Source organism: Prunus dulcis, chromosome 6 (assembly GCF_902201215.1).
Source record: "Prunus dulcis chromosome 6, ALMONDv2, whole genome shotgun sequence".
Classification (NCBI taxonomy): domain Eukaryota; kingdom Viridiplantae; phylum Streptophyta; class Magnoliopsida; order Rosales; family Rosaceae; genus Prunus; species Prunus dulcis.
In genome coordinates this window covers 24393722-24421529 of record NC_047655.1, presented here as the reverse complement: position 1 = coordinate 24421529, position 27808 = coordinate 24393722, and the positions used below count along the sequence as shown (strand labels likewise).

The 27808-nt window shown below is 39.4% G+C and overlaps 9 protein-coding genes and 2 non-coding genes across 16 annotated transcripts; 7 read left to right on the top strand and 4 right to left on the bottom strand.

Moving 5' to 3' along the window:
• The first annotated feature begins 115 nt into the window (after window positions 1-115).
• Window positions 116-3968, top strand: LOC117633048 (O-fucosyltransferase 19). Its single transcript, XM_034366719.1, has 8 exons — window positions 116-1125; window positions 1604-1676; window positions 1783-1853; window positions 1960-2048; window positions 2134-2266; window positions 2352-2584; window positions 2674-3150; window positions 3247-3968. Exons 1-8 carry the CDS (start codon window positions 448-450, stop codon window positions 3500-3502), a joined length of 2010 nt encoding a protein of 669 aa, XP_034222610.1. The 5' UTR covers window positions 116-447; the 3' UTR covers window positions 3503-3968.
• A 52-nt stretch (window positions 3969-4020) lies between these two features.
• Window positions 4021-6006, bottom strand: LOC117633049 (fructokinase-like 1, chloroplastic). The gene is made up of 2 exons (XM_034366720.1): window positions 5114-6006; window positions 4021-4869 (listed from the first exon to the last, which is right to left on the bottom strand). Exons 1-2 carry the CDS (start codon window positions 5951-5953, stop codon window positions 4177-4179), a joined length of 1533 nt encoding a protein of 510 aa, XP_034222611.1. The 5' UTR covers window positions 5954-6006; the 3' UTR covers window positions 4021-4176.
• A 178-nt stretch (window positions 6007-6184) lies between these two features.
• On the top strand, window positions 6185-7202 carry LOC117629622 (immediate early response 3-interacting protein 1-like). Its single transcript, XM_034362168.1, has 2 exons — window positions 6185-6264; window positions 6584-7202. The coding sequence occupies exon 2, from the start codon at window positions 6587-6589 to the stop codon at window positions 6815-6817; it is 231 nt and encodes a 76-aa protein (XP_034218059.1). The 5' UTR covers window positions 6185-6264; window positions 6584-6586; the 3' UTR covers window positions 6818-7202.
• LOC117629621 (protein transport protein yos1-like) lies at window positions 6207-8730 on the top strand. Of its 2 annotated transcripts, XM_034362166.1 has the most exons (4): window positions 6210-6264; window positions 7876-8026; window positions 8093-8155; window positions 8394-8730. In XM_034362166.1, exon 4 carries the CDS (start codon window positions 8402-8404, stop codon window positions 8654-8656), a length of 255 nt encoding a protein of 84 aa, XP_034218057.1. In that variant the 5' UTR covers window positions 6210-6264; window positions 7876-8026; window positions 8093-8155; window positions 8394-8401; the 3' UTR covers window positions 8657-8730. The 2 variants fall into 2 exon arrangements, with proteins under 2 accessions (XP_034218058.1, XP_034218057.1); XM_034362167.1 differs by lacking the exons at window positions 7876-8026; window positions 8093-8155 and having other exon boundaries at window positions 6207-6264.
• A 380-nt stretch (window positions 8731-9110) lies between these two features.
• LOC117631467 lies at window positions 9111-10102 on the bottom strand. Its single transcript, XM_034364626.1, has one exon. It carries the CDS (start codon window positions 9836-9838, stop codon window positions 9230-9232), a length of 609 nt encoding a protein of 202 aa, XP_034220517.1. The 5' UTR covers window positions 9839-10102; the 3' UTR covers window positions 9111-9229.
• Window positions 10103-12456: 2354 nt separating this feature from the next.
• LOC117633306 lies at window positions 12457-12547 on the top strand. The gene has a single exon (XR_004586619.1). It is a non-coding gene; the product is annotated as a small nucleolar RNA snoR26 (small nucleolar RNA).
• A 43-nt stretch (window positions 12548-12590) lies between these two features.
• Window positions 12591-12680, top strand: LOC117633307. The gene has a single exon (XR_004586620.1). It is a non-coding gene; the product is annotated as a small nucleolar RNA snoR27 (small nucleolar RNA).
• A 1554-nt stretch (window positions 12681-14234) lies between these two features.
• On the top strand, window positions 14235-16404 carry LOC117629989 (tubulin beta chain-like). Its single transcript, XM_034362680.1, has 3 exons — window positions 14235-15006; window positions 15101-15370; window positions 15454-16404. Exons 1-3 carry the CDS (start codon window positions 14613-14615, stop codon window positions 16131-16133), a joined length of 1344 nt encoding a protein of 447 aa, XP_034218571.1. The 5' UTR covers window positions 14235-14612; the 3' UTR covers window positions 16134-16404.
• A 548-nt stretch (window positions 16405-16952) lies between these two features.
• On the bottom strand, window positions 16953-18398 carry LOC117631222 (L-type lectin-domain containing receptor kinase VIII.2-like). Its single transcript, XM_034364251.1, has one exon. It carries the CDS (start codon window positions 18189-18191, stop codon window positions 17136-17138), a length of 1056 nt encoding a protein of 351 aa, XP_034220142.1. The 5' UTR covers window positions 18192-18398; the 3' UTR covers window positions 16953-17135.
• Window positions 18399-20285: 1887 nt separating this feature from the next.
• Window positions 20286-24256, bottom strand: LOC117633154 (transcription termination/antitermination protein NusG). Of its 4 annotated transcripts, XR_004586576.1 has the most exons (6): window positions 23686-24255; window positions 22945-23123; window positions 22046-22382; window positions 21730-21842; window positions 21501-21552; window positions 20287-21186 (listed from the first exon to the last, which is right to left on the bottom strand). XR_004586576.1 is itself a non-coding variant. In XM_034366848.1 (5 exons), exons 1-4 carry the CDS (start codon window positions 24085-24087, stop codon window positions 21762-21764), a joined length of 999 nt encoding a protein of 332 aa, XP_034222739.1. In that variant the 5' UTR covers window positions 24088-24256; the 3' UTR covers window positions 20286-21186; window positions 21730-21761. The 4 variants fall into 4 exon arrangements, 3 of the variants coding, with proteins under 3 accessions (XP_034222739.1, XP_034222738.1, XP_034222737.1); XM_034366848.1 differs by lacking the exon at window positions 21501-21552 and having other exon boundaries at window positions 20286-21186; window positions 23686-24256; XM_034366847.1 differs by lacking the exon at window positions 20287-21186 and having other exon boundaries at window positions 21260-21582; window positions 23686-24256.
• An 832-nt stretch (window positions 24257-25088) lies between these two features.
• On the top strand, window positions 25089-27800 carry LOC117632127. Of its 2 annotated transcripts, none has more exons than XM_034365538.1 (7): window positions 25089-25413; window positions 25541-25802; window positions 26062-26262; window positions 26370-27015; window positions 27129-27241; window positions 27327-27386; window positions 27471-27800. In XM_034365538.1, exons 1-7 carry the CDS (start codon window positions 25240-25242, stop codon window positions 27497-27499), a joined length of 1485 nt encoding a protein of 494 aa, XP_034221429.1. In that variant the 5' UTR covers window positions 25089-25239; the 3' UTR covers window positions 27500-27800. The 2 variants fall into 2 exon arrangements, with proteins under 2 accessions (XP_034221429.1, XP_034221428.1); XM_034365537.1 differs by having other exon boundaries at window positions 26364-27015.
• The last annotated feature ends 8 nt before the right edge of the window (window positions 27801-27808 follow it).

The window sequence follows — 27808 nt, the reverse complement described above, 5'->3', positions numbered from 1 at the left end:
CTTTTCGTTGGTTCTTTTCGTGAATTATCAAGGGCAATACTGTCATTTGAGTATTCCTCTTTAAGCTTTGGCCATGATAAAAACCGGCCTCTCAGAAAATTAGAACATGCGTAGACCCGCCATTAGAGAGTTTTGAGACAGAGAACAGAAAAAAAAACATCCACTTTACAAAAAATCAGAAAATAATAAAGCATCCCTTTGTTCTTGCCTAGGATTTCGGACCACCCTTTTTCTCTGGGAACCCATTGGGGAACACATTCGACCTACAATCCCAACCGACGGTCTCTGTTTCTCTTTGTCTCTCATTTTCTTTTGTGATTTTTATTTTCCCGGAAAGTTAAATCCTACCTAACATTTGATTTGGTTTGGTTTCGAGGAAAACTGAATCAAATCTGATTATATACAGCGTACATTTTTAGTTTTAAACAACGTTTGTGCCGGCCGGCTATGTCGTCCGGTGGCCCGAACAGCTCGTCCAACAGTAGCCCACGACACCCTCTCGCGCTGCCCACGAAGACCAGACGACGGGTCGCCGACGGCCTCATGGACGCCGAGCGACTCCCTACGAGTAGTGTCGTCAACCCAGACAACAACAACAACGTTGTCTACGACTGCGGCACTGGCGGCGACGATGAGGAAAACGAGATTACTCCCAACGGTATCATTTTTGGCCCCTTCCACCACCTCAACGACCACAACCATTATTCGCCCCACCCTCTGATGAAGTATCTCCTGCTTCGGAGGCGGGCCTTTTTCTGCGTCCCCGACACGTGGCTTCCTCTGATTGAGGATGGGTTTTTATGGACGGTCGCGATGCTGCAGATGCTGAGATCGGGGCGGAACATGGGCCGTAAGATATTCGGGGCTCTGTTGTTGATGGCGGTTATCTCCGTGTTCATCAGGTTCTCTCTTTTGAGCCACCATATGGAGGTGGTCGGCGAAGCGAAGAGAACAGAGGGCCGGCTTTTGATTTTGAAGTCGTACAAGGACGACTGGGCCGCTGCTCAGCAAGCCGTCACTGAGAACCAGGCCTCTAATTCCATGCCCCAACGTGTTTTGGAGAGGGAGAGGTTGTCTGAAAGTGAACCCTCCACCATGTTCAAACGCCTCCTCGAGCGGTCGCCGGTAAGACAATCAATCAATTCTCCCATTTTAATCTTGTGTATTTTTCATTTTTTCCACCACCTGTTTGGTTGCCAAGAAAGTTCAGGAAGGGAAAGAGAAAATGTCTTAATGTTTTTGTTATTAACGTTCACGTTAAAGAATTGACTTTTGGCTCTAATGGGAATAGTTGAATGCATTTGTTTCAATTTTGACTCAATTAGTTTCCATATTGTGCTAATTGGCTGTTTATGCTTCATACCTTTCTCGTTTCACATTTGTCCCTTTCTCGTTTCACATTTGTCCCTTTCTCGTTTCACATTTGTCCCTTTCTCGTTTCATACTTGCCTTCTATGGATTAAATATGTATGGTGGTTAAATTGAAAATTTAATGGCTTTTTTAGTTTATACAGTAATTTTATTTGCTGGGTTGAGTTTGCTTTCTAAGGATTTAATGCTGTGATTAATTGGTATTGATCATAAATTTATTTGCTTTGTTCAGACCCCAGAAATTTGGAGGAAACCCAACAGTGACAATTTTGATAAATGCATAGCTCGACCCAAGAATCGGATAAGTATGTCTCTTTGTTCCATACCTAAATTTGTCAAGCTCTTTATCATGCATGACAACATTGATCAATTTTTGACTGGTTTTTCAAATATGAATTTCATTTCCCACAGGAACAGGATCGAAAACAAATGGTTATCTGCTTGTTCATGCCAATGGAGGATTGAATCAAATGAGAACAGGGGTAATAATCTTCCTACAAATCTTTGCCACGCATTTTGGATTTGACCTCATTTCCCATTTTTGCACACGTTTTTGAAGCTGACATGGTAACCCAATTGATGTTGCAGATATGTGATATGGTAGCCGTTGCAAAGATAATGAATGCTACCCTGGTTCTGCCTTTGCTGGACCACCAGTCTTTTTGGACAGATCCAAGGTACATTTCTTAGCCAATGAGGTTGTTGGATATGAGTGGCTAATTAATTTTATTTTACTGATCAAATTCTGTCTTATATTTGCAGTGATTTTAAAGATATCTTTGACTGGAGACACTTCATGAAAGTACTAAAAGATGATATTGATATAGTGGAGTATTTGCCAACCCGCTATGCTGCTCTGAAGCCTCTTCAGAAAGCTCCCATCTCCTGGTCAAAGGTGCAATATTGTTATATATTCTCGAGGGACTTTTGAATTAGTTTTTATATTATTGGAATTGTATCTAAAGATGCTTCACATGCAGGCTAGTTATTACAGAAGCGAGATGATCCCATTGTTGAAAAAGCATAAAGTTCTGAAGTTTACCCACACCGATTCCCGGCTTGCTAACAATGGACTTGCATCCTCGATCCAAAGGCTGAGGTGCCGTGCCAATTACGAGGCTCTCCAGTATGCAAAAGAGATTGAGGATCTTGGCAGAGTTTTGGTTGATCGACTAAGGAAGAATAGCAATCCATTTGTTGCTCTTCATTTAAGGTATATCTTTGTTCTATGGATTTGATTCTTTGGGCATTATCTTGTTCTGAAGTGGTTTAACTAAGTAAAGAAACCCTTCTTGATTGCAGATATGAGAAGGACATGCTTGCTTTCACCGGCTGCAGCCACAACCTCACTGCAGAGGAATCTGAGGAACTTCGGGTTATGAGGTACAATGTTAAACACTGGAAGGAGAAAGAGATAGATAGTGAAGAACGAAGGAAGGAAGGTGGATGCCCATTTTCACCAAGAGAGGCAGCCCTGTTCCTTAAAGCCATGGGATACCCTTCAACAACTACAATCTACATTGTTGCTGGCGAGATATATGGAGGAAATAGCATGGCTGCTTTTCGCTCCGAGTATCCTAATGTCTTTTCTCATTCCACTCTTGCAACAGAACAAGAGTTAGAGCCCTTTAAGCCATATCAAAATCGCCTTGCAGCCTTGGATTATATTGTAGCACTAGAGAGTGATGTCTTTGTTTACACATATGATGGAAATATGGCTAAGGCAGTGCAAGGACATAGGAGATTTGAAGGATTTAGTAAGAGTATCAACCCTGACAGGTTCGCTCTCATACCAGGCATTTAGTTTTTTCCTCCAAACTCCCAGCTTTTAAAACCAATTGCTAGTTTTCTGACATGTTATGATTTTCATTTCAGACAAAATTTTGTTAAACTGGTCGATCAGTTGGATAAGGGTGCTGTACTGTGGGAAAAGTTTTCTTCGGAGGTTAAAAGTCTGCATTCTGACAGGCTTGGAGCACCATATGTTAGACAAGTGGGAGAGTCACCAAGGTTGGAGGAGAATTTTTACGCAAATCCGTTTCCTGGTTGCATCTGTAACAAGGCAGAGGAGCAAATTGCTAGGCAGAAGTTAGATGAGAGACGGAGCATAAGTGTTTCATCTCAAAGATAGTATTGGGGAGAGAATATGTGGCTCCTGCTGTTGTGAAATACACAATACCACTGCTCAAATGGCAGCTGATAATGGGGCTTTGGAATGAAGTGCTTTTTCACTTGGTTTCAGAAACTATACTTGCTTACAGGGTCGAGAAGTTTTTAAGGTTTCCCTTGTGATTTGCAATGCAAGTTTCGGTTATGTTGTACCTACTACAAGTGAGGAGGGACTTCGCGGGTGATTCCAGAAGGCATGGAAGAAAGCAGAGAAGGTCGAGCTCGCATATAGTTTTAGGATAAAAACAGATTGTTTCATCAGCACAGAGACCTTGCCGTTGTCGAAATGGTGTTATAGTAATTCATTGATTCAATTATTCTTTCTTTGATTTGGTCTCAACATTGTGAAAAGAAAAAAGAGCTTCACGATGAACTTGAATGTAATTCTTCATACGGCTTATAATAGAAAAGAACCTTTTTTTTAATCAGGAACCATTTTGCAATTAGTTGAGTATCAATTATCTATGGTTTCTGTTAGCGTTGCAAGTAACAGTGATGTGAATTCAAATGCTAGTGTACATTGGATACAATCTTTCTTCTCACATTCCTAACAGACAAAATTCTCAACCCTCAAGAGGTCATACAACGAACACTATTTCTGAACAACATTGCTATATTTGAAGGCTAGGCCCTAAACTACCACATTGAAGGTACATAAACCTGCTCCTTCAGATTTTGAGTTGCACTTTCTGTAGGAAACCCTCTAACAGCACCGATCGTCCACTGCGATATAATTCCTGCTGCAACTGCAAAACGAAGCTGCCTTTCCAAAACATCCTGATTTTCATACATCTCAGGGCACGTGGTCAGCTTTCTCATAATAGCAGCTACAACAGCATCCCCAGAACCAGTCCTATCACAAGTGAATGGGGTTATGAGCACATCTTCTGTTCCAATCACAACACCATGAAATGAAGGGGAATAATAATGAATCCGAAGCGTTCCATCAGTCACGAACAAAAATTTAAGTCCATCATGCCATAAAGGAGATATTTCTTCGGGTGTGTAATGGTAATAATCTCTCCTCTTCTTGGTCTGTTCAAACTCCTCAGCATAGTATTGGGGCCTGTAATTCCTCTTCCTCACATAATAGTCTTCATCTAGAAGAAATTCCAATTCCTGCCTTGAAACCTCGATTATGTCTGCTTCATTCCAGGCTCTCTCCATATATTTCCTGGTTTCGTCACGCGATTTCCATAGAGGCAATGGCAAATTCACATCGAAAAACACAAGCCCCCCAAACTTTTTTGAATAAGACAATGCTCTCAAAAGGGTCGATTGCATTGAGGGAGATGTCAAAACTTCTGAGCTGAAGTGGAATATTCTGGCCTGCATTAAGACATCAAAACCTATCACAAAAATGATCTTATCCCTGTTTCCGGAACAACATCAAACTCCATAAGCAACAACAATCTGAAAAAACAATGTGCTCAAACAAACGATTGCTGCATTCTCAATCAATTGAAAAACCCAAAACCAATGAACCATTTCAAAGACTAAGACAACTAAGCCAAGTTACTTGTTTTGTGAAAACATATAAACAAAACACAATTTATTCACTAATATTTCATACCTCTTTGAGCACAGCTAGGTTAAGTTCTGAGCTGAGCAAAGAGTCTTCAGCTGACTCTTTCACAGTCTCAGCCCACATTTTCTCATCATCAAACTTAATCTTCATAGAGGTACAAGCAGTCTTCGCATTCCTATCGAACTTCACCGCACGCGTCTGAACCTTCTCCTTGTTCATCATCAAAACCAGCTCATCCCCAAAATCATCGTCCCCAACTTTGCCCATGAACGCGGCCCTGCCGCCGAGCCGCACGTGCGAAATTGCCACATTGGACGGCGATCCGCCAGGGGCCCTCACGAACTCCGGCGGGTCCCACTGGAGCATCTTCCACTGCGAGTAGATGTCCGGGTGCATTGGGTTGTCGGAGACCCGAACCGTGGGAACAAACTCTTTCTGCGCGGCGCCGAAGCAGCAGACCAGAGGAGGGTCGTCGTACGGAAAATCGATGCCGTCGTCGTAATCTTCGAGCTCAGAGTCTGGGTTTTCGGTTTGGATTGTGGGTTTGGCAGTTTCTACTGTGCCATTTTCGACCTGGGCTTTTTCCGAACGCTTGGTCTTTTTCGGTGGAGATGTTGCTGAAGAAGATGAAGATGAAGTGGGACCCTTTTTCCTGCCTCGGCGAGTGGGCTCGCTGGACTCGATGCTTCCGTTGTCTTCGCCATTAATGGAAGCTCTGGGTGGGTTTAGCTTGTGTGATTTGGGTGGTTTAAGCAGATAGCGGGGCTTCAAAGTTTGGTTCTTTAGAGGTTCTGAAGGTTTAGCAATCAAGCTTCTGGAGCTTGGGCGAGAGAAGTGAAGTTGGTGAAGAGGAAGATATGGTGGAAGTAACTGAAACGAAGCCATATTTGAGTGGAGTGTTAGGGTTTATCCATGCTCGTCACCAACATCCCTCTCAGTCCCTCTGTAAAAATTTTATCGGGTCGTCATATATTGGACTCAAAAGTCGGGTCGGATCAATACAAAGTGAGGAAATGTTCAAAGCGGTACACGTGGACCATCCTGAACCGTCCGATCAAAAGTTACAAAATTCTGACCTGGCTCGGGTTAGTGCTTAAATCCTTGTTTTGCAATACCTTTCCCTTGTCTCGTTGAAATCAAGGCGGAGGCTTTCAACCGAGAAACGACTTGTTTTCTTCTGTAACTTGTTGACGCTGGTAAGAGTTCGATTCAATTATGTAAAGTTCATGCCTTTCAATTTTGATCAGTTTCCCACTTTGGATTTCTATCCATGGTTCGATTTTATCTGTCTGTTTCAATATTGACTGTTGACATAAATCATAAAATACCATCTATCGTTTCTGCCAAAATCCTTCATACCCTGTTCAGGATTTGCACAGTTTCTGCCGGGGCTTGAAATTTTAAGATTGACCCTTTTGGACTCGTTGGCTGAATTTTATGTATGCATGAAATTTCATAGAACTTTTTGACTGATAGTTAGGAACTGAGATGTTGAAGCCTCTCTCTGTTATGCAGATAATGGGGTTGTGGACTTTGCTCCAAGGCTTTTTGCTACTTGCAAATGCATTTGCAGTACTGAATGAGGATCGGTTTCTTGGTCCGAGGGGGTGGACCTTGTTACAAATACAAGGAGGAAAAACCACGCTTAAGGGACAGATCATAGGGTTTATACATGCATGCCAATACTTCAGATTACCTCTTATAGTTTTGAACATCATAACCATTGCAGTGAAGCTAATCTCTGGGTGAAGCTCTGTGTGATTTATGCCTCTTTGTAATTTATGAATTTTGGGCTAGTTAACATGGTTTTGATCCATGGCCTTCGTTGTTGTTGTACATATAGTTTACTTATTTGAATTGAGTTTCAAAATTTTCCCCTTTTCACTTCTCCTCTGTTTTGTTTGTTGTTCACAAGAAACACAAGAGAATCGGGATGCAGATAGCTTATTGAGTTGATGGTAGTGTGTTGGTTGAAGTTTGTCATGCTAAAATTAAGCTGTTGGTTACTTTCTTCATCTTTGTTTCTACAAATAAAAGGTCTTAGGTTAGCCCAAGTAGTGAAGGGAGGATGAAGTTCGATTTCCTCCATTGTAACGAAAAAAGGATGGGCATATAAAATGAGTCTACATTTTAAGAGGGGGTGTGAGTACTGAATGTGGATCGGTTTGTTGAGAGGTCCATGAAGCTTTTGTAAGATGATCTGGTGCGGTGTTCATGGGCTCAGCATTATGATTATGCCAAATTACTTAGTGCATTATATGCAGCTCAATTTGCTAAAGCAGATGTATTGTAAAATGGAAAAACTCTAAATAGTGACTTATATATTTGGCAGAAAATTACATGGCTTTATTTATTTCATACTGAATGTGAACAAAACAGAGCAGCATACAAGAATCTGAGAAACTACTACTCAATTGGGATCATAACCTCATTGGTCCTGAATAGAGGCAAAGTCCAAGGAGGGTTATATCTTGCCATCAAAAACTCCCTCTGCTTCAGCTTCTCCACCTTCTCTGTAGCCACACCCCTCACCACCCCATATTTCCTCTCACCGTCTTCCCTAATAACTGTTGGCGAGTCCTTATTTAGTCAGAATTTTAGTTACGTATCGTTGGCTATTCCTTATTTAGCCAGGATTTGAATTTTGGTTACTTACCGTTGGCTATTCCTTATTTAGCCAGCATTTTGGTTACTTACCGTTTATACAGTCTTACTTATCAGTTTATATTGTCCGATTGTAATTGACATTTATTTCCTGTTTTATATATTTTAAGGTTAACACATCTTGATAAATACCTCCATATTAGAGAAGTTAGGAGCCTCCTCTTCCTTCCATGCTCATCAGCAACCTCCCTCCTACTCAGTCCCTCCCTCTGTAAAATTTTATCGGGTCTTCATATATTGGAATCAAACATACACGTGGAGTATTCTCAACCGTCAGATTAAAAGTTACCAAAGGATTCTGACCCGGCTCGGTTTAGTGCTTAAACCCTTGTTTTGCGATACCTTTCCTTTGTCTCTAAGTAGACAAGGCGGAGGCTTTCAACCGAGAAACGACTGGTTTTCTTCTGTAACTTGTAATCGCTGGTAAGAGCTCCTAGCTACTTTTTTTTTTGGGTTTATTTTCTTCTTCTAGAATCGATTCAATTATGTAAAGTTCATGTCTTTCAGTTTTGATCAGTTTCTTACTTTGAATGTATATCCTTCATACCCTGTTCAGGATCTGCACAGTTTCGGTTTGTGTTGGCTTAATTTTATGTATGCATGAAATTTATGAAACTTTTTGACTGATAATTCTCATAAGAATATTGTCTTTCTTGTTTAGGAACTAAGATGTTCCCTCTTCTCTCCTTTTTCACGGGGTTTGCGACTTTGATCCAAGGCTTTTTGCTACTTGCAAATGCATTTGCAGTACTGAATGAGGATCGCTTTCTTGATCCGAGGGGGTGGACCTTGCTACAAATTCAAGGAGGAAGAACCACGCTCAAGGGAAAGATCATAGGGCTTATACATTTATGCCAATTCTTGAGATTACCTCTCATAATTTTAAACATCATAGTTATTGTATTTAAGCTAATCTTTGGGTGAAGCTCTGTGTGAATTATGCCTCTTTGTAATTTATAATTGTTATGAATTTTGGGCAAGTTAACATAGTTTTGATCCATGGCTCTACGTACAGTTACTTGGTTGAATTTCAGTTTCAAAGTTTTCCCCTTTTCTCCTCTCCTCTGTTTTGTTTGTTTGCAAGAAACACACAATAGCTTACTGAGTCGATGGTAGTGTCGGTTGAAGTTTGTCATGCTAAAATTAAGCTATTGGTGAGTCCAGCTTTAGGGTTTATCCATCTTTTTCGTGTTTTGCCCCAGCAAGGATTTAATGGCTTTACTTAAGAGACTGCCTTCAAGCTATATACGTGCGGTATAAAGTTCGATTCCCACCAATGTAATGAAGAAATGATGGGAGATCGGTTGGTGGTTGAGAGGTACATAAAGCTTTTGTAGGATTATCTTGTGCGGTGTTCATGGTCTCAGCAGATGTAATGTAAAATGGAAAAACTCTAAATAGTGATTTATATATAATCGACAGAAAATTACATGTTTTCATTTATTTAATACTGAATGTGAAAAAAAAAAACAGAGAAGCATACAAGAATCTGAGAAACTACTCTATTGGGATCATAACCTCATTGGTCCTGAATGGAGGCAAAGTCCAAGGAGGGTTATATCTAGCCAGCAAAAACTCCCCTATAATCTTATACCCATCTCTCTCTAAGCTCTGCTTCAGCTTCTCCACCTTCTCTTCCACCACCTCATCTGTAGCCACACCCCGAAAAGTCACCACCCCATATTTCCTCTCACCCTCCTCCCTAATCACCACCCTCTCATCCACAGGCCTAGGAGCCTCCTCTGCCTTCTCATACTTAGAAGGCAACAGAAACTCCATTGTCACCATCTTATTCTCATCTTCAGCACCACCAGTCTTTGTCACAACTGGAGCCGTCATGGCAATTTTTTCAGCTGAGCTCTTGGTTATGACTGGAACTGTCATGGCAATTTTTTCAGGCTTGGTGTTCTGTGGGTTTCCAAAGGCGCCTATGTAATTGGCCAGCACAGAAAAGCCGCCGTCTTTGTCGCCCTTCATCTGCGATGGATGGTAGGTTAATTGGGCTATCACTGAAGGTGGATATTGCCGGATTTCATAGTCGGTTGTTGATTGAAGCACTTTGTATTTTGGGGTTTCCGCTCTTATCTTTCCAAAAACCATGCCCATGTTGGAAGAAGTAAAGTTTGCTTCTCTCAGTCTCAGGGTTTTTGATATGGCTATGGTTCTTCAAAGGTGCCTATAAAAGTGTGGATTGTTCTGGCTTTGTATATATCTCTATCTTTGCTTGGGAAGGGGGTTGTTCTTTTTTACTTTTCCATTATTTTGATGTGTTTGCTTGCGGAGAAGGTTGGAAATGTGCAACTGCTCTCTTGAACGAGTGGCCCATTTTGGTGATGAACATGTGGATACAATTTGTCCACCATTTCTTCTTCCCCACACCCCACAATTTGTCCACCATCTAAGAGCATCTCCACCCATAAGGCTGAGGCAAGGGCAAGTAAGGGCTGCCACTATTCATGTGAATAGTGGCAGCCTTGCCTTTTTTGGTTCCACCCCAAAAAGCTAGGGCAAGGGCAAGAAAAAAAAAAAGAATATGCAACAAAATATAAACTTGTTATGTATTTATAGAGAAAGTGAATAAAATTGTTATGTATTTATAGGGAAAACATCCATAATTTTTTGGTATTTTTTTTAAAAAAAATTTTGATTTTTTTTTTTCCATTTTTTTCAAATTTTTTGACTCGCTGATGTCAGCATGACATCACCACTGACATCAGCGCCCTTGGGCTTGCCCGGGCTGGTGGGACCCAGGGCTTGCCCTGGTTGCAGGTGCTACGCTGGAGGTCTAAAACTGAGAGAATGGGCCTCTTGCCCTGGCTAAAGTCCCTGCAGTGGACATGCTCTAACAGGGTCTTTCTAATATAGTTTCTCATGTGGTAATTTTCGACACGACTCAATACATGAAAAGATGATTGAAGAAAAACAATATCTATTAGGTTATTGCTCTAAAATATTTATAAAACGTATTAAACTGAAAAAAGTTATTGATTGCAATAAATTTCTAGTTCAATTGGTTGAGAACATGGCATTTAATCATGTATTCTCTTGAATTTCCTTCTCCCTCCACCAATGCAATATCACATGTATAACAAGAAAAATATTCTGACCTTGTTTGGTGGGTTGGCCTAAACTGACTATAATGGATTTTGAAGCATTAGACTGGGATGGCTTAGATTTTAAGTACCCATTCAATTTTGCACCAAAAAAACAGACTCTACTTGAGTTCAATATTTATTATTTATTTATTTTAACAATAATCACATGCAAATTCCTGATTTTTTGCCTCAAATTGAAGAAAAACCCCAACTTTTTGTAAGAATTAAACCAGAAACTCAAACTCACATTAAGATCTAACCAATGATTAGTTTCCAATCTCAGGTAAAGAAAAAAACAGCAAATCTAAACAACAACAAAAAACACATCATTTGACATCTAACCCAAAAAATAAAGACAACAATCATCAAAATATCAAAATAATTAACAATAGAATAAAAAACAAAGATTCGAGAAATCTGAAGCTTGTTTGAGTAAGGAGATAGAGAATAGAAGAGAGGAGAAAGAAGAGAGAGATACTAAAAAGAAAGCAGCACAAATAGTTGGCAATATGTGTTCGTTAGTTACGGAACCTAATTTAACTATTTTCTAATTATTTGTGCCCCAAAAACCAGGTTCTTATGATGTTTCCGATTTTACAAGTGTTTGTCTTGATTTTTTTATATCCTTTTTGCATGCCCGAGGTTCGTGAGTCTGCTGGCTTAGCATTCAGCAGTCGATGAAATTGTCTCCACTTTTTTGCGTGTATTGGAGGATGATCAAACTTTGATGGCCTCAAACAAATCTTAAGGTGAATGTCTCTCACTCCCACTCTCTTACACCTTGTTTTGTGTATGCTTTTCTTTTTTCGTTGGGCTAAGTTGCTGCATTTTTCTGTTTCAGTGTCAGGATTACTGCCGTTTTGCCCCACATCTTACCCAAGCTGCTCCACCTTCCACTTACGCATGTATTTCATTCTCAAAATTACTGTGTATTGAATGTCTTCAAAAACAGTAAATTATATTGGGTTGATGAAGCTCCAAACAAGATATCTACCTTGATTGTCTTGCTCAGTGATGCAGATTCAGCTTCTGTGGCGGTATGTGCTACGAGTATTTCATGTTCTGTTATTGACTTCAAGCATGTAACATTGTCTGCTATCTTCTAATCAACAGGTTTCTTGGGAAGATTAGTTCAGAATATATTCCAATATTTAAATAGTATAGCCGCACGGCTATACTCTTCAAATATATCCTAATATTTAAATAGCATAACCGTGCGGCTATACTTGTTGATATCCGAATATTAAAATAGTATAGCCGCGCGGCTATACCCCTATATACGAATATTTTAGGATACATGATCCAGGATTGAGTTATCCCACTTACCAAACAGGTGGTTAGGGTTAACTCCAATCACACCCTCCTTATAAATATTTTCCGAAGCCCTTTCCCACTGGCGCTGCTTTGTACAACCCGCAATATCTGCGCCGCCGCCCTTTGCCTTCTCACTAACTCTATCGCGCTCTTGTTCATCTTCTTATATCTATCTTATGCGATGGGGTTAGTGCGTAAAGCTAAGCTGGAGTAAATGTTGTTCATCTTTTTAATAATTTCCCAGATCTGTTTTTCGAGATTTTCATATTGATTTTTCTTCTGGTTTTTATTTATTATTGTCGAATTTTTTCAAAACGAGCATCGGTGATGATTTTCTTTAATCGTTATCCTTGCACTATGATTGCCTGTGAAGAAAACCATGGGGAAGTTATATTCTGAGATGCTTTTTCTTTTCGAATTGTTTTCTAGTTTTTACGTATGTTTTTTTTAGTGGATCAATGATGTTTATCAATACTGCGTTATCTATCTGCAATTTCCCACAAGGAATTGAAGATAATCTGGAGTTACTGAGATCTGATTTTTTTTTTTAAATGTTTTTTTTCCTCTCTTTATTTTCTTGGTTAACAGCATCATTCAGTCATTTACGTCTTCGTTTCCAGATTGGATTTGTGACCCAAAAATCTTTGCATTAGCATAACAATAAGATTGAATTGGATTTCTAATTTATCAATCCAATCGAATTTATATTGAATCGGTTGTCAAATTGGCTAATCTATGTTGGTTCGAACCACGAACACTAATAGCAAAACGAAACTGAATCGACAGATAAAAACAATGAGCATAGCTCGAACCGGAACGAACGAAATTGGGTCTGCCTGGAACACCCAACAATAAAAACAATTGCAAGTTGGGTCAATTATAACCCAATAGCCACATGGAACGGTTCTCTTGAAAGTCTACATTTTTTTATCATCTAATATTTGCAATTTTCTCTATATCATTTGCAGGGGTGGGCACGGTCCGAATCAGATTGGTTTCATTTGAAAATTACAGTCAAATTAATTATAATATGATGATTTGATTCGGTTTAGTTTGGATAAAAGTTATAAAGAAAATTGAATCAAACCAAATCAATTTAAGATGATTTAGTTCGGTTTGATTTGACCAATTTGGGCATAATCTCAATTCTCTTTTCTTTTTGCATTTTTTCAATATTGTTAGCCCAATTATAAGTAACAAATTCACAACTTGCTTCATACATAAATTATTTTTTAAAATACGAAACCATCCTAAAGCTCAAAAAATGTCATAAAACTTTATATTTCACTAATTAATATAGCACAATTCAAATATTCATATATAGTTATTAATTAATTAGAGTATTACACTTGTAAAACAAGATATAAATAAATAAATATACATATAAACGGTCTGGTTTGGTTTAGGCCAGTTTACAAAAGCTCAAAATCAAACCAAACCAAATCATATACGGCCTGGTTCGGTTTTTAAACCATTTGACTTTTTCTTGGTCAAAATCAAACTAAATCGATAATTATAGTTTGATTCAACCGATTTTATCGGTTCAGCAGGATCGATGCCCACCCCTAATTATTTTGCCAAGGAAATTCAAATAATAATATCCTTTTACCATTGTAAATAAAAAATGGGAGATACTCCTGTCAAAATCAAGTTTCACATAGCTCGAGTCTGATGCTCAAAGCGTGACACCTTATTGTAACTCACTATGCCCTAAATCACCATTACGCATAAGTTTGTGTTTGTGATATATAATGATTGTAACTCACTATACCCTAAACCTAAATTCTAAAGGCTAATGGTAGAGTCACTTTATACAGTCTTCTACGAGAATTTGATTTATCACCAATTAGACTCTCTGCACGCTCTTTCGTGCGTTTGAGAGGTTTTTTTTATTTATTACGCGCGCTACGCGCAACTTACAAAATTTCGTGTTTCTATTTTAAACGATCGACGCCACTAATTTAACAATTATTTATTTTATTTTTGAAAGCATAGTAAAATGCGACATTCAAGTTTCAACTGACAGAGTGCCGATTCTTGTGCTAGGGACGCTAGGTTGGTTTTCAATGCCAGATTGAAACATTAAAAACTGTATCTGTCCTTGTTCCCAAATTTAAAAAAGGAGCCAAAATTCCGGGCACCCAGCTGTTTTTAAAATTTGAATTTCAAATAAAGGAAGACAAAATCCTCCACCAACCCCACCCTCAAATCTGAACCGTCCATTCTCAATCCCCTTAAACAAATACCCCAACTCATTTCCACCCATTCAAACAAAACTTCCCGCTTTTCCATTCAAATCCAACCGTTGCCTCTCGAAAACCTGCTTTTCTATAAAAGATCGCCTCCGTCCCCACCCCCCTACCCCATTCATTTCTTTCTCCTTTCTCTCTCTCTCTCTCTCTCCGATTTTCTCACAGAGAGACCAAAACCCTAAATTCGCCTTTTGATTTTCGTCGCCTTTTCGATTCAAAATGCGTGAAATCCTTCACATCCAGGGAGGCCAGTGCGGCAACCAGATCGGTGCCAAGTTCTGGGAGGTGGTCTGCGCCGAGCACGGCATCGACGGCACCGGAAGGTATGAGGGAGACTCAGAGCTTCAGCTCGAGAGGATAAATGTCTATTATAATGAAGCCAGTTGTGGGAGGTATGTGCCCAGGGCTGTTCTCATGGACCTTGAGCCAGGGACCATGGACAGCGTCAGATCTGGACCTTACGGTCAGATCTTCAGGCCTGACAACTTCGTTTTTGGCCAGTCTGGTGCCGGGAACAACTGGGCTAAGGGCCACTACACCGAGGGGGCTGAATTGATCGATTCTGTGCTCGATGTGGTTCGCAAGGAAGCCGAGAATTGTGATTGCCTACAAGGTATTTGATGAAATTCCTGAATGGCTTGCTCTCATTTATTTTCTTTTGTTTTGTTGGTACATGGTATTTAGGTTGGGTTTGTTTCGAATTGTAGGGTTTCAGGTGTGCCATTCCCTAGGAGGAGGAACTGGGTCTGGAATGGGTACTCTGTTGATTTCAAAGATCAGAGAAGAATACCCAGATAGGATGATGCTCACTTTCTCTGTGTTTCCCTCCCCCAAGGTCTCAGACACTGTTGTTGAGCCCTACAATGCAACCTTGTCAGTGCATCAGCTTGTTGAAAACGCAGACGAGTGTATGGTTCTAGATAATGAAGCTCTTTATGACATTTGCTTCCGTACGCTCAAGCTCAGCACCCCAAGCTGTAAGTTTCTCAGTTAATTGTTCTCTGATATTTAGGTTTGCTAAATTGTGGAATTTGGGATACTGATTTTTGTGTTTGTACAGTTGGAGATCTGAACCATTTGATTTCTGCAACTATGTCTGGCGTCACATGCTGTTTGAGATTCCCTGGTCAGCTCAACTCTGACCTCCGAAAGCTTGCTGTCAATCTCATCCCCTTCCCTCGTCTCCACTTTTTCATGGTGGGTTTTGCGCCTTTGACATCACGTGGCTCACAACAGTACAGAGCCCTCACTGTGCCTGAGCTCACCCAGCAGATGTGGGATGCCAAGAACATGATGTGCGCAGCTGACCCTCGCCATGGCAGATATCTAACTGCCTCAGCCATGTTCAGGGGCAAGATGAGCACCAAGGAGGTTGATGAGCAGATGATCAATGTTCAGAACAAGAACTCCTCTTACTTTGTGGAATGGATTCCGCACAATGTCAAGTCCACTGTCTGTGACATCCCCCCCACGGGCTTGAAAATGGCGTCCACTTTCATTGGAAACTCGACCTCAATTCAGGAGATGTTCCGCCGTGTGAGCGAGCAGTTCACTGCTATGTTCAGGAGGAAGGCTTTCTTGCATTGGTACACGGGTGAAGGCATGGATGAGATGGAGTTCACAGAAGCTGAGAGCAACATGAATGATTTGGTTTCAGAGTATCAACAGTACCAGGATGCCACAGCTGAGGAGGATGAATATTATGAGGAGGAGGAGGAGGAGGAAGGTCAGGAGGTGTAATGTGATGTTGACTAATGTGAATTGCAGCAACTTCCGGTTGCCGGAGTATGGCAAAGTGATCAGTTGTTCGTGGTAGCTGTAGGTCTTAATATTGTTTAAAACAAACTTGTTATCCCAATTTCGTTTCTCTGTTGTTATGTACTTTGGGTAAACTGAGATCTTCTATATGGTGATATTAATCCTTTTTAAACACTAGCATGCGTTGCCATTTCTGAACAAATGGCATGTGTATCGTCTTCACTGCCATTTCTAAACAGATTAAGCGCTTTTATCTTTGGCTCTCAGCCCAAGTTTCAACGGGTAATCTTCATTATCCGGTAGATTCATCTTTCTGTGAATTGCTATCATGTTTTTCCGTTGAATCCAAAATTTTGCAAGTTTTTGTAATGACATGTAAAATATGTAAGGATTGAAGCATCAATTGTCGAGTTTTTGCATCTTTGACAAAGGTATATGCCATAACAAGTATTTTTCAGAAAGGCAACATCTCTCAGCCCAAGTTTCAATGAGTTGGAAGTGATAAGTATGAAGTTATGGTTCTAAGCCTATAAAGCGGAGATTATGTATGCCATTCTAAGCAAATTACATCTTTAAATCCTCGGCTATCAAGTGCTAGCCTGAGTTTGAATGGGCTGGAAGTTGAGACTAATTTACTTGCAGTTAGAGGCCCTCATGCTTTACCAAAAATGACTGCAAAGTCATGCTAGAAATTGAAAGGGCTTTGCTATCTTCGACATAAGAGAAGGTAAAAAACTGGATTTCTGACGAGCTTGCAAGGAATTTAAGCAGCTACCAGCATTAATGTTGAATAAATTTAAATAAGAGTGGGGAAAACCATGCTATGTTTCAATTTCCCAGTTCAAAGTGGAATCCCAGGTTACTACATTTTGACAATTGACTGCCAGGTTACAACTACAAGTAAAGACACAACCTGAAAATACATTAAAGAAAAACAAGATTGATTTACAATACAACAAGCAACAGCCTTCGACACTCAAACATCTACTGCTTTCCATCTTCGATGGCTTTATCATCTACACCTACTTTCACTTTATCATACTCAAATTCTTTAGGCTGCTCAGCATAGCCCTCTGGCACCACCGGACGCCGATTACCGAAGACGGTCCACAAATACAACGCAAGGAGTGATGCCAATGCTCCACAAGCAACACCAAAAACCATTGCACCAAAAACCCTTTTTACACAATCCTTTTTGGTTTCAACTCTCACCGGTTTCGAATTCTTAGCAAAGACCTCGGGATCTAGTGGCTGTGAATGCATCCAGTGCGGCACATGCCTTTGCTCAAAGCTCCAAGAAGTTATCAAACATGTCTGAGACGAATTCCTGTTCATTGCACTTAAGCCCACAAACACTTTCTCATGCTCCCACAGTTTTGACAAGTCAATTGGGTACCATAGCAGAGGATCAGCTGGCCTTGGATGACCAAATTGACTCAGCCTAACTTCTAATCTATTCGAACCAGCTTCATAATCGATCCAAGCATGCGTTTTATTCCCACTAGTTAGATTCAAATTCTTACTTGAAGAAGTGCTTACTTTAGCTGATACAGAACTACCCACATCAATTCCAACATGAACCTTGGCATCCCTTAATGCATTAAACTTAACTGCAACAACTTTAAATTTACCTTTCCCATATCCTAGAGAAAGCCCAAAAGAGCTATTAGCAAACATGCTAAGATTGAAACCACTTGGAACCATAACAAAGGCCAAACCATCCCCATTGCCAGTGGACACAGAAAATGAGAAGTTTGTGAAGAAAGATACTGATTTCTGAGGTTTACCTTCACTGAGCTTGATGGGTTTCTTGTACATGGTTCTCCCAGCACTTGATCTCACTGAACTAGTGAGTTGAACTGCATACCCACCACTAACAACCTCTGCATCACCATAAAGAGCAATATTGGACTCAAATTTTGGACCTTTACCAAATTCAGTGAATGAAAACGAGGAGTTTGAGTCTGCAGCTGAGGGTTGCAGGAAGAAAATGAGCAAAACAAAGGCAGCTAAGTGTCTGGAAAAGGATAATGAGGCCATGGCTGAAATGGGATTGAGCTGAATCTGGGAATGGATTAACTAGTGGGTTTCTAGTGTTTGGGGAAGAGACCCATTTGCATCTAAAGGTGAATTGTTTCTAGGGTTTGAAAGTGGAAAGCAGAGGAAGAGAGTAAAGAATAAGGAGGGGGTTGGCTTGGAGGTTGTGAAAATTAAATACGTTTACTCGTTTCTGCAAGCTCTCTCAGACACTTTCTCTGAGTGGTTGCTGACTGGGGGAATATAGTAAAGAACTTTTTGCATTTGTACACTTCTGCTTTTCTTAAATTTCCAGGTGCCCACTTTGCTTTGTGTATTCACAATTTGCCATAACTTTTATTTGTAATGATGAACTTATAAAATGACTTTTTCTCTTTTGCCCCCTTGTTTCCCTTGAATAATTTTTTGTCATATCCCTAAAAGAATCTTAAACATTCAATATGATGGAATATATAATTGCTCATTTCAAGAGTCAAGATTATATGATAAAATAAGATGTTATATTGTCAAATTGTGAGTTTAAACTAATAATTTAATTTAGTTTTAACCGAAAATAAAGCACAAAATGTCTAGTAATATAAGTATTTGTTTGATAACATAAATTTGACGAGAGAACGCATTTGGTTATGCATCGACCCTTCCATTAATCATCACCCACCCTTACTTCCAATGCTTAAATAAGAACAAGGTAGGTGTGGCATTGTAGGTGAAAGACCTTCAATATCAATACCAATAAGGGAATGAACAAATGCAAATAAGCAAAACACAGGTGGGGGTTGCAGAATATCTCTAAATTTTAGGGCTGGAGTTGCCAATTTACTTTATAAAAGAAAGAAGTGAGCTTTAAAGTGACAGCTGTATGGACAGATTACAAAGCGGGAGTATTAGGGTTTTTAATATTTTCGCACTAGTTGTCTTTTTCAAGTTTTTGCTTTTGTTTTTTGTCATGGAAAAGGCTTTGGTTGTGGGAGGTGGGTGAGGAACAGGGGACCATATCTAACTGCAGCAATTGTGTGATAAAAACACCAAACAGAAGAGAAGAGAGGAGAGGGTGTGCTGTGGTGTTGTGTTGTGCAATGTGCATCGTGACCACTTTAGTAAACTCTTTTCAGTATAAACTAATGTGCGCGTGCTTTGTGTCGTCTTACTCTTCTTTCTTCTTGGACAAAACAAAAGTATGGCTTTCCTTCACTGTAAATAAAATAGTAATGCAGCATTATCTTTTAGCTCACTGCCTCACTGTAAAACAAACTGTTTGGTTAATGAATCTTCTTCAACTTGACAACAAATGAACCTTCATCAATTTGTCCATTGCGTCTCATTATCCATACAAACAATGAAAGAGTGCGCAAATCACATATGCGTATCTTTCAATACTGAAAGATATTCCAAGTTCGAATCTTTCGTTCTTAAATGATTAGATAAAAAAAAATGAAAATCACTGTTGTATATAGATTCCAAGGGTGGAGCTAGTTAATGCAATCAGCATTTTCAAGTTTAACTTGTAGACTAGAGAACCAACCGACCTGTTCTTGCATTGAATATTGAGTGGCATGGTTCGTGACATTGGTACTTGGGTCAGTATATTATTTTGGACAGCGGGGTTATTTGTGGTGGTGAATTTCAATGGTCATTTCTTTTATTTATTTATTTATATTCTCATGAGTTTAAGGTACAAGCAGGCAAACAATGCCTTACGTGATTCAGAATCAAGAATTCACCTTTCTCATTACTAGGATAAATGAAGAGTGGAATCTCTTCCTATCTGTATTGAATACGTATACGTGTCGTATTTAGAACCACATGTAGCAAGTAGCAATACAAGCATTAAAGCGAGACAACGGGGCGATTTGAATGAAACAGAAGAAAAGGACAGTTCATTAAATTTCAACTTCTTCGGTCCCCTTTCCATTGTCCAGCCTCAACCCCAGACAAAACAAAAAGACTCAGCAACCACCATGAATCCATGATCCGTTTGCTTGGTCCAATTCAGTCAGTTATGAATAATGCTATTTGCACAACATATGGGACTTGGGTTGAGACGACTCCGACTAATAATACCAACTAGGAAATAGCTCTTAAATCTAGTGATACTTCTCTTTCTAATATTGGGAAAAGGTCTAATGTCCAGCCGAATTCATGTCTCATTGATTCGGAAAAAGAAAAGCCATTGAACATTTGACTAAACATTACTCAAATTAAGAATTGGATTAAGAAGTTGAGAAAATTATTTAATAAAGTTTATAATCATAGTAAATACATGCATATGATATAGGACGTGTGTAATCATACAACGCTCGAGTGCAAAAGCCAACATGACTTTTCTGTCCAATAGATATCACTTTTATTGTATGTGCTGGCAGATTCAATTGCTTTGTGATTTAAGTTTTCACAAATCGAATGAGCAAGGACCACCATCTAAGGCAGGCAATTTTATCCCCATTAAATAACAGAGCAGCCCATTAAGATAATGACGAAGGAACCCAAGATGATAATAAACAATAGTGAAGCAGGAAAGCAAAGTTAGTGGAGTGACTTTGGACTTAGGAGTATAATTTACCATCTTAGAGGAAGAATTTTTTAGTCTGTAAATCTAGACAGGTTTGTTTTCATGAACTGGAGGAAGATTTTTGTGCTAAAGAGACTTCCCTCACTCTTTCATCATGCTAAACCCTAATAATTGACACCCTTTGGTCCCTCATCCCTTACATGGAGCCTTAATAAAACTGTCCAGCTAGCCTTCCCGGCAAAGCCACGGTTAGTAGCATAGAAAAGGCTGCCTCTGGGATTGGCACCCCTCTAATGCTAAAACTGGTCCAGCTACCATCACTACCAATTACCGTCTGTTCATGTCACAACTTATATCATACTCCTTTTATTCCTTCTGTAGAAATGGTGAACAACCCTTTCTAATTTTTTTCCAATTCATCTGTGTGTACAAGAAAATGTATTTTCATCCTGAATGCATATTTTTCATTGGCCATGATTGAGCTTTCGCTAGTATGGACAAATTTGAAAAATAATTCAATTTGAACAGATAGAAGAAGACGCCTAAGCAGCAAGTAACAAAACACAGCCAAAAGCACACTAATCTGATACGTCATGAAACACTCACATTGCACCATGATTTTAAATAAAGGAAGTTGGCAGTAAAGGGGAAAAGCATCTGGGCGGAGGTCAGAATGTGACCTCACTAGGAAGGACATACATTATCAGTAGGAATGCAATTTCTATAGCCTCAAATCAGGTAGCCAATCCCAATTAACTTGGATTTACGACTTAATACAAGTAATGGATGTCGAAAGTAATCACCTCTTTTCCCATGTACTGGTGCTTGGCACCATCAGCAACTTATAATGAGAACCTAACCAAATCAGAGATGTTGGCATGGAAACTTCAGATTACAAGCAAGATGCATTAAAGGTTCATTTGATGACAAACAAGACAAAATTCTGTTAATACTTTGAAGGCACTGCATTTTTCATATAGACGAAAGTAAGATAAATCTAGAGAAGACGGGAAAATATATTGAAAAACTTACCATTTAATAATGATTATGAGAGATGAACATATTTACGTGGTCTCTGAAACAATTTCACTGACATCTAAATCTACAAAGCTTTCTTTCCCAAATAACGTAAATCCCACAGTTGCCTGCAAGATGACAATTGTTTTAACTTCTCTGTCAAGTTTCCAGAAGATAATTTTTTTCGAGCAATGTATTGAGATTTTTTAGTAAAATAATGCATAAGAAGACACTAGTAATTCTGCCGTGCATATCCAAAAAATATAAAGCATGCTTATTTCCTCATATTTTCACTTATTCAAGCCAAATAATTAATACCAGAAAAGTATACCTTTTTTGTTCTGCGATTCAGCTTCTTGAGGCTGCCTACATATTCTGCAAAAGTCCCAGATACAACTCGTACACTAGAACCTGGGATGAGCTTCTCGTTCTTTCCTTTAGATGAACCATTTATGAGAGGTTCAAGTGTTTTTCTAGATCGCCTTTTTGGTTTAGAATCTCCAGTAGATTTTACAGCATCATCAGAATTGAGCCCAGAGTTGAGGGCTGCTTCTTGCTGATCTTGTTCAAAAGCTTGTTCAGCTTTTTGTTGTTCTTCCTTTGCCTGTCTGAAGATAGCTTCCATGTCAAACTCAGAAACTGGCCTGGGTCTGGTGATCTGTCTTTTCCTGTGCATATGAATATAACATTTAGATACTCACTGGAAAGTACACAGCGTAGCCAGTAGTCTAGAAGGACATCTACTTAAGATGGCCTTGAGATTAGAAATCAACGGAGAAAACAATGGCTCTAAGGAAGCCCAAAAATGCCAGTAAACCAGTAAACTTAACCCAAAATCTACCTTGTCTATTTTAGCTAAAACATAAGTGCAAATGTAGCTTCATATTGTCACACAAAATCCCTTACAAAAGGCTTTTCATTTTTAACCATTTGTTGGGCTATCTCTTCATATTAGGTAAGTGTGCAGTGATAACATGACTCTAAAGCTTCATACATTTGTCATACTACGACACCACCATATAATGAAACCAGACGATTTCAATCAGTGCTAGACTGTATAGGGTTTTGTCACATTACATTAATCTGGTATATATACTAAAATTAAACCTATTGCTGTTTCCCTTTTCTTCTTTTTCTTTTTTTCTCAATTTCACATAAGAATTTCCTACTATGATAACAATAACAATAGGCAATACACAGCAAACCTACCATTTAAGAATAAATACTCACGTATTTCCAACCAAAGCACCAACAAAGCCTCCAACTCCATCGCACTCTCTTATGAAGTCATGTATCTCTTTGTCCAAAACACACCTTATAAACACACATCCTGGGAACAGGGGTTTTGGTTTAACTGAGTAAGTACCATTTTTCAATTTTTTCCTCTCATGAATAGCTGGAGCATACACCTGAAAAACAAACAATTTTGATTTTTACCTTGTTTAGTTTTGGTCTAAACATTGAATTGTATAATCTATACTCAGAGTCTCAGATAGCAGGGCATCAATTCAATATGTTCAGAATATTCGAAAAATCGCTAGGCGGTAGGCGGGCAGCAGGCAGGGGCCTAGCGCCTAGAGGAGTAATCGGGGCCTAGGCGGGCGCCTAGGCATTTCTTTAAAAACAATTATTTTGTATTATAAATTATAAATTTATACCAAAATCATGCAAAATAAAAAGACATATAACTTACAAAGTACCATAATTGATATAAAACATGGGGAAAAAACAGAAATGATTATCCAGATTATGTCAATTTGGCAACATACCGCCCAGGCCACCTAGCCGCCTAGGCCGATTTTTGGAACAAACTGAAATGAATATCCAGATTATGTCAATTTGGCAACATACCCAGAAACCAAAACATTGAACTAAAGTATTAAATACCTTAAAATCAATGGAATGAAACAGACATTAATAAGTCAATTTGGCAACAAACCCAGAAACCAAAACACTGAATTAGTTTAATACCTTAAAATCAATGTGAGGGTAGTTCCTAGCAAGCAAGCGAGCGATGAGCTGAGCAGTCTCCTGGCCCTTGAGTCGAGAGACCTTAACGATCCACCATTGAGGGCCCTCACGAGCGAGGTTATTAATGTTGAGCTCTTCCTTCCAATTAGCGAACTTCTTCGTGGGCTTCTCCAGAAGCTTTTCCTCCACCTGTTCTTTCCAATTGGTACCAGCTTTGCTCTCTCTCCTCTCGTTCCTGAGCTGCCTTCTCTCTCTGGCAGTGAGGTGTTGTTGGGTACTGGTGGCGGGTTCTAGTGTGGCAGAGATTGAGAGTGGGAGTTGGGTGTGTTTGGTTGTGGGGATAGTGAAGGAAAGGGAGAGAGATTGGTGGCAAGGACTCCATTGGAGAAGTCCCTGTGTCATCTTCAAGTTTCAATCAGGCGCTGTAACAGAAGAGATAAGGAGGTGTTGTGAGCTCTTCGTCTTCCTTCGGATTATGACTTTCCTGGTGAACCCAGATTTTGGTTTTGGGTCGTTATGGATTTTGTTCTCGGCGCTGAATCGAGAGCTCGATCCAATAAGCCCAACGAGCCCACTAGGCAATTCAAGTTCAAGTTCGAAGGCCCTTATGTCAACCAACTAGAATGAAGTATAAATAAGCAAGCAAGTTTGAGCTCCATTTGATTGTGTGATAAATTAAATGGATATAATTAGATGATTTTAAAGGTAACCCGTGTTTCTCGACCAATTTTTTTATTATATATATATAACAAGTGTTTCTAAATAATCTGTAATAGACAACTCAAATGACTCCAATTAATCGACTTTTAGCTTCCAATTTTCGATTATGGGTTTAAGAATTTTCAGTTAAGGAAAAATAAAATTTTAAAAACCAACTCTTATATAGATAGATCCCACCAAATGAGAACCATGAAAAAATTTCATTTGTATTCAAGTATTAATCTCAATTAGTGAACAAATCCAAGCAATTATGGAATAGCTGGTTGACAACTAGGAAAACAATATAGCATATATTCAGGTGTGTGATCAAGTTAAGTGGAATGGAATCGGTTATGCTACTTATAAACGTTCTTTTGAGTGTTGTTATGAAAGTTTCATTTCTTTTAACCCAAAAAAAGAAAAAGAAGCTCTTAATTCATACATTAAGTTTAAACCAAATACACTCTTGTCATTATTTGGTAAGGTATTCTATCTTCCAATACAACCTAGTTATTGGTGGATACCTACAACCATACCATAATTGTTCCGAACGGCTAGTTTATTGCCGAAATAAAAATGTTATTGTATTATAAATAGGGTGGGAAATACAGGCACATGCTATTTCATTTAGCCTCGCTCATTTTCCAATTTCCTCCCAAAAGTTTCGAAAACTCCCGCGTTTTTTTTCTCTTCTTCATCTCCCTCTCTTTTTTCTAAACTCCCTCCCTTTTAAGCTCACCCATTTTATCTGTCCTCAGATCTGAACTCTCTTCTTCTTCTTCTTTGTCAGTTGCAACCTTTTTATCGAGACCTAATTTTCCAGGGACTCTTCTTTATCTCCCCCATTTTCAAGCAATGGGGAAGCAAACTAAAGCCAAGAAATCAGAGACTTTGGGGAAGGGAAAGGTCACCCCAGTCCAAATCGCGTTCATCGTGGATAGGTATCTCTGCGATAACAACTATTCGGAGACTCGCTCTGTTTTCAGAAATGAAGCTTCATCTCTCATCGCCAAATCACCCATTCGAGAGGTACCCACTTGGTTTTTTGCCACACTTTGTTCAAAATCCGCCTGAAAGTTTTCAATTTTTTTTTTTTTTTTTTTTTTTTTCTGGTTTGGGATTTGGGTTTTTTCATATTTTCGTTTTATCACTGTAGGCGCCGAAGAGCTTGCTGAGCTTGGCGGAGATTCTGAACGAGTACATATGCTTGAAGGAGCAGAAGGTGATTTTGGATCAGGAGAAGGTCCGGGTGGAGCAAGAGAAGACCCGGGTCCAAACTCTGTTGAAGGGTATGCAAGGCGTCATGAACACTTACAATGCCAGCGGAAACCCAGCCGCTATCTCCACAGGTCCAGCCGCAGCTCCCAAACCGATGCTTATGGCTTCTCACGTGAACCCATCCAATGGGTCTCCAGCAGGTAAAATAACACATCCCATGTGCTTGTGTTTGAGAAATTTCTTGAATGAATTGAGAACATGGAGACTTTGCATGTGGTTTTTGTGAGCTTAGATGCACCAATTTCAACTTCTAGGTGTTTACTTTTGTTTGCCTTAAAAAATTATTTAAACCCATTGATGCTTGAACCATACAGTTGAGAAATTAACAAAAAGACAAGAATAATCACTCCATGAGCTATGAATTCAATATGAATTAAATGTTTGATGCCTTTCAATTAGGTTTTCCAATGTACCAAACACCAGTTGCTCATCATGTGTCCACACCTTCCAACACCAACATGGGGCCTGGAAATTTCTGCTCACCAATTACAATTGACCCACCTGCAACTAAGAGAAAGTGTTCTAGAGTTTCAATGGATGCCCCAAGTGCTTCTAAGAGACCTTGCAGCAGATTACCCATTGGCAAGGTTCCAAACAAAGGTATATATAACTAAAGTATGTATGTTCTTCAAAGTTGTCATTCTCTGCGTCTGATTTATGTCATTACGGTGTTTATTCTGATTGAATTTTAAAATGGGCAGGTGCAGAAACAGTTTCAGCATCAGCTAATGCACTCAATAATCAAGAATCTGCCCAGTCATCTTCAGCTGTGCCAAATTTGGTTCCGAATGGGTCCTTCGCTCATGGTTCCACTGTGGCTAAATGCTTGTTCAACCAGCCGTCTCCCTCCGTTCCGAACAATTCTTCTGGTCCTCGGACTCCTCCGCGAGCAATTTCATCTCAAATCGATAAGTCTGTGTCTCCTTTTGAGATTTCTTCCACTGCTACCTGCAGTAATAACAGTTCTCCTCCAGAGATCACCCCTAACTGCTGCACCATATTTTCATCAAAAAGAGTGACTCTGAGCCCAAACAAAGCTTGCTATACTGTGGAAACGAACCATTGCATTTCTTCATCACCTGCCAAGACAAGTAAGAGAGACCATGTAAAAGGAAGGCTCAATTTTGACTGTTCTGATGTGCCAATGAGCTTGGACCAACCAATTTCTGATGATATTTCAACATCTGAGTCTGAAAAGGAAGTTGACCCTTTTGACATTGATTTGCCTAACTTCGATGCCATTGGGGTGGATTTCTCCTTCACTGAAATGTTAGGTGAATTTGATCTTCATTGTGAAGAACTTGGTTATGCTAGTCAACCAAATGTTGGTGCTTCCATGGGGACTGTTTCAGGGTATTCTCTACCTTCCATATTTCCATGACATATATCTCTCCATTACTCTCGTCATTGCTGTCACTTCAATTCAGTTTTCTTATCTTATCTTATATTCTTCAAAACTCACATAGGTCATCATATGATAATGAAACTGCGGATGGTAATGTGGGGGCTAATCAAGTTATGTCAGAATTCTCATCAACTGTGACAGAAGTACTATCAGAGAAGGGGATGAATGTGCAAGGTAATGAAACACATCCTCAGCAGTTATAAAGTTTCCGCCATGTTCATGCATTTCATATTTAATGAGTAAACTTGCGTTCTTGCAGGTTCTGATTCCCTGACTGCGGTGAAGTCTGTAACAAAATGTATTAGAATTATAAGCCCGGGTAATTCTACTGTCTTTCTTAACTCTCCTCTCATTTTAATTTAACAGTGTAGAGTTTCTAATTCGTGTGCTTTTTGAATTGCAGTGAAAAATTGCGGAAGCTCTCAGGTTTAGCAGAATTGTGCTGCAAGGATCTTACTGTTTTTGTGAAATGACTCTTCGGCTTGACTTGCTGCAAAAGATTTCTTAGTATTTTAAGAAGTCTGTAACTCTTTTAGAAGCTAGCATTAAGACAACTCTCACATTTCTTAGAAATATATATAATTTTGTGGTTAGTAACTTAGTATTCTATCTTTGGTATCCCCTTGTTGCAGTCCTGGGCTTACTTAGGCTAATGGCTACACAGTTTCTTTCTCCCTTCGCTGGATCTTGTAATCTTTGTATAGAATTGTCTATATTGACAAAGGCTGCTGTTAACAATTT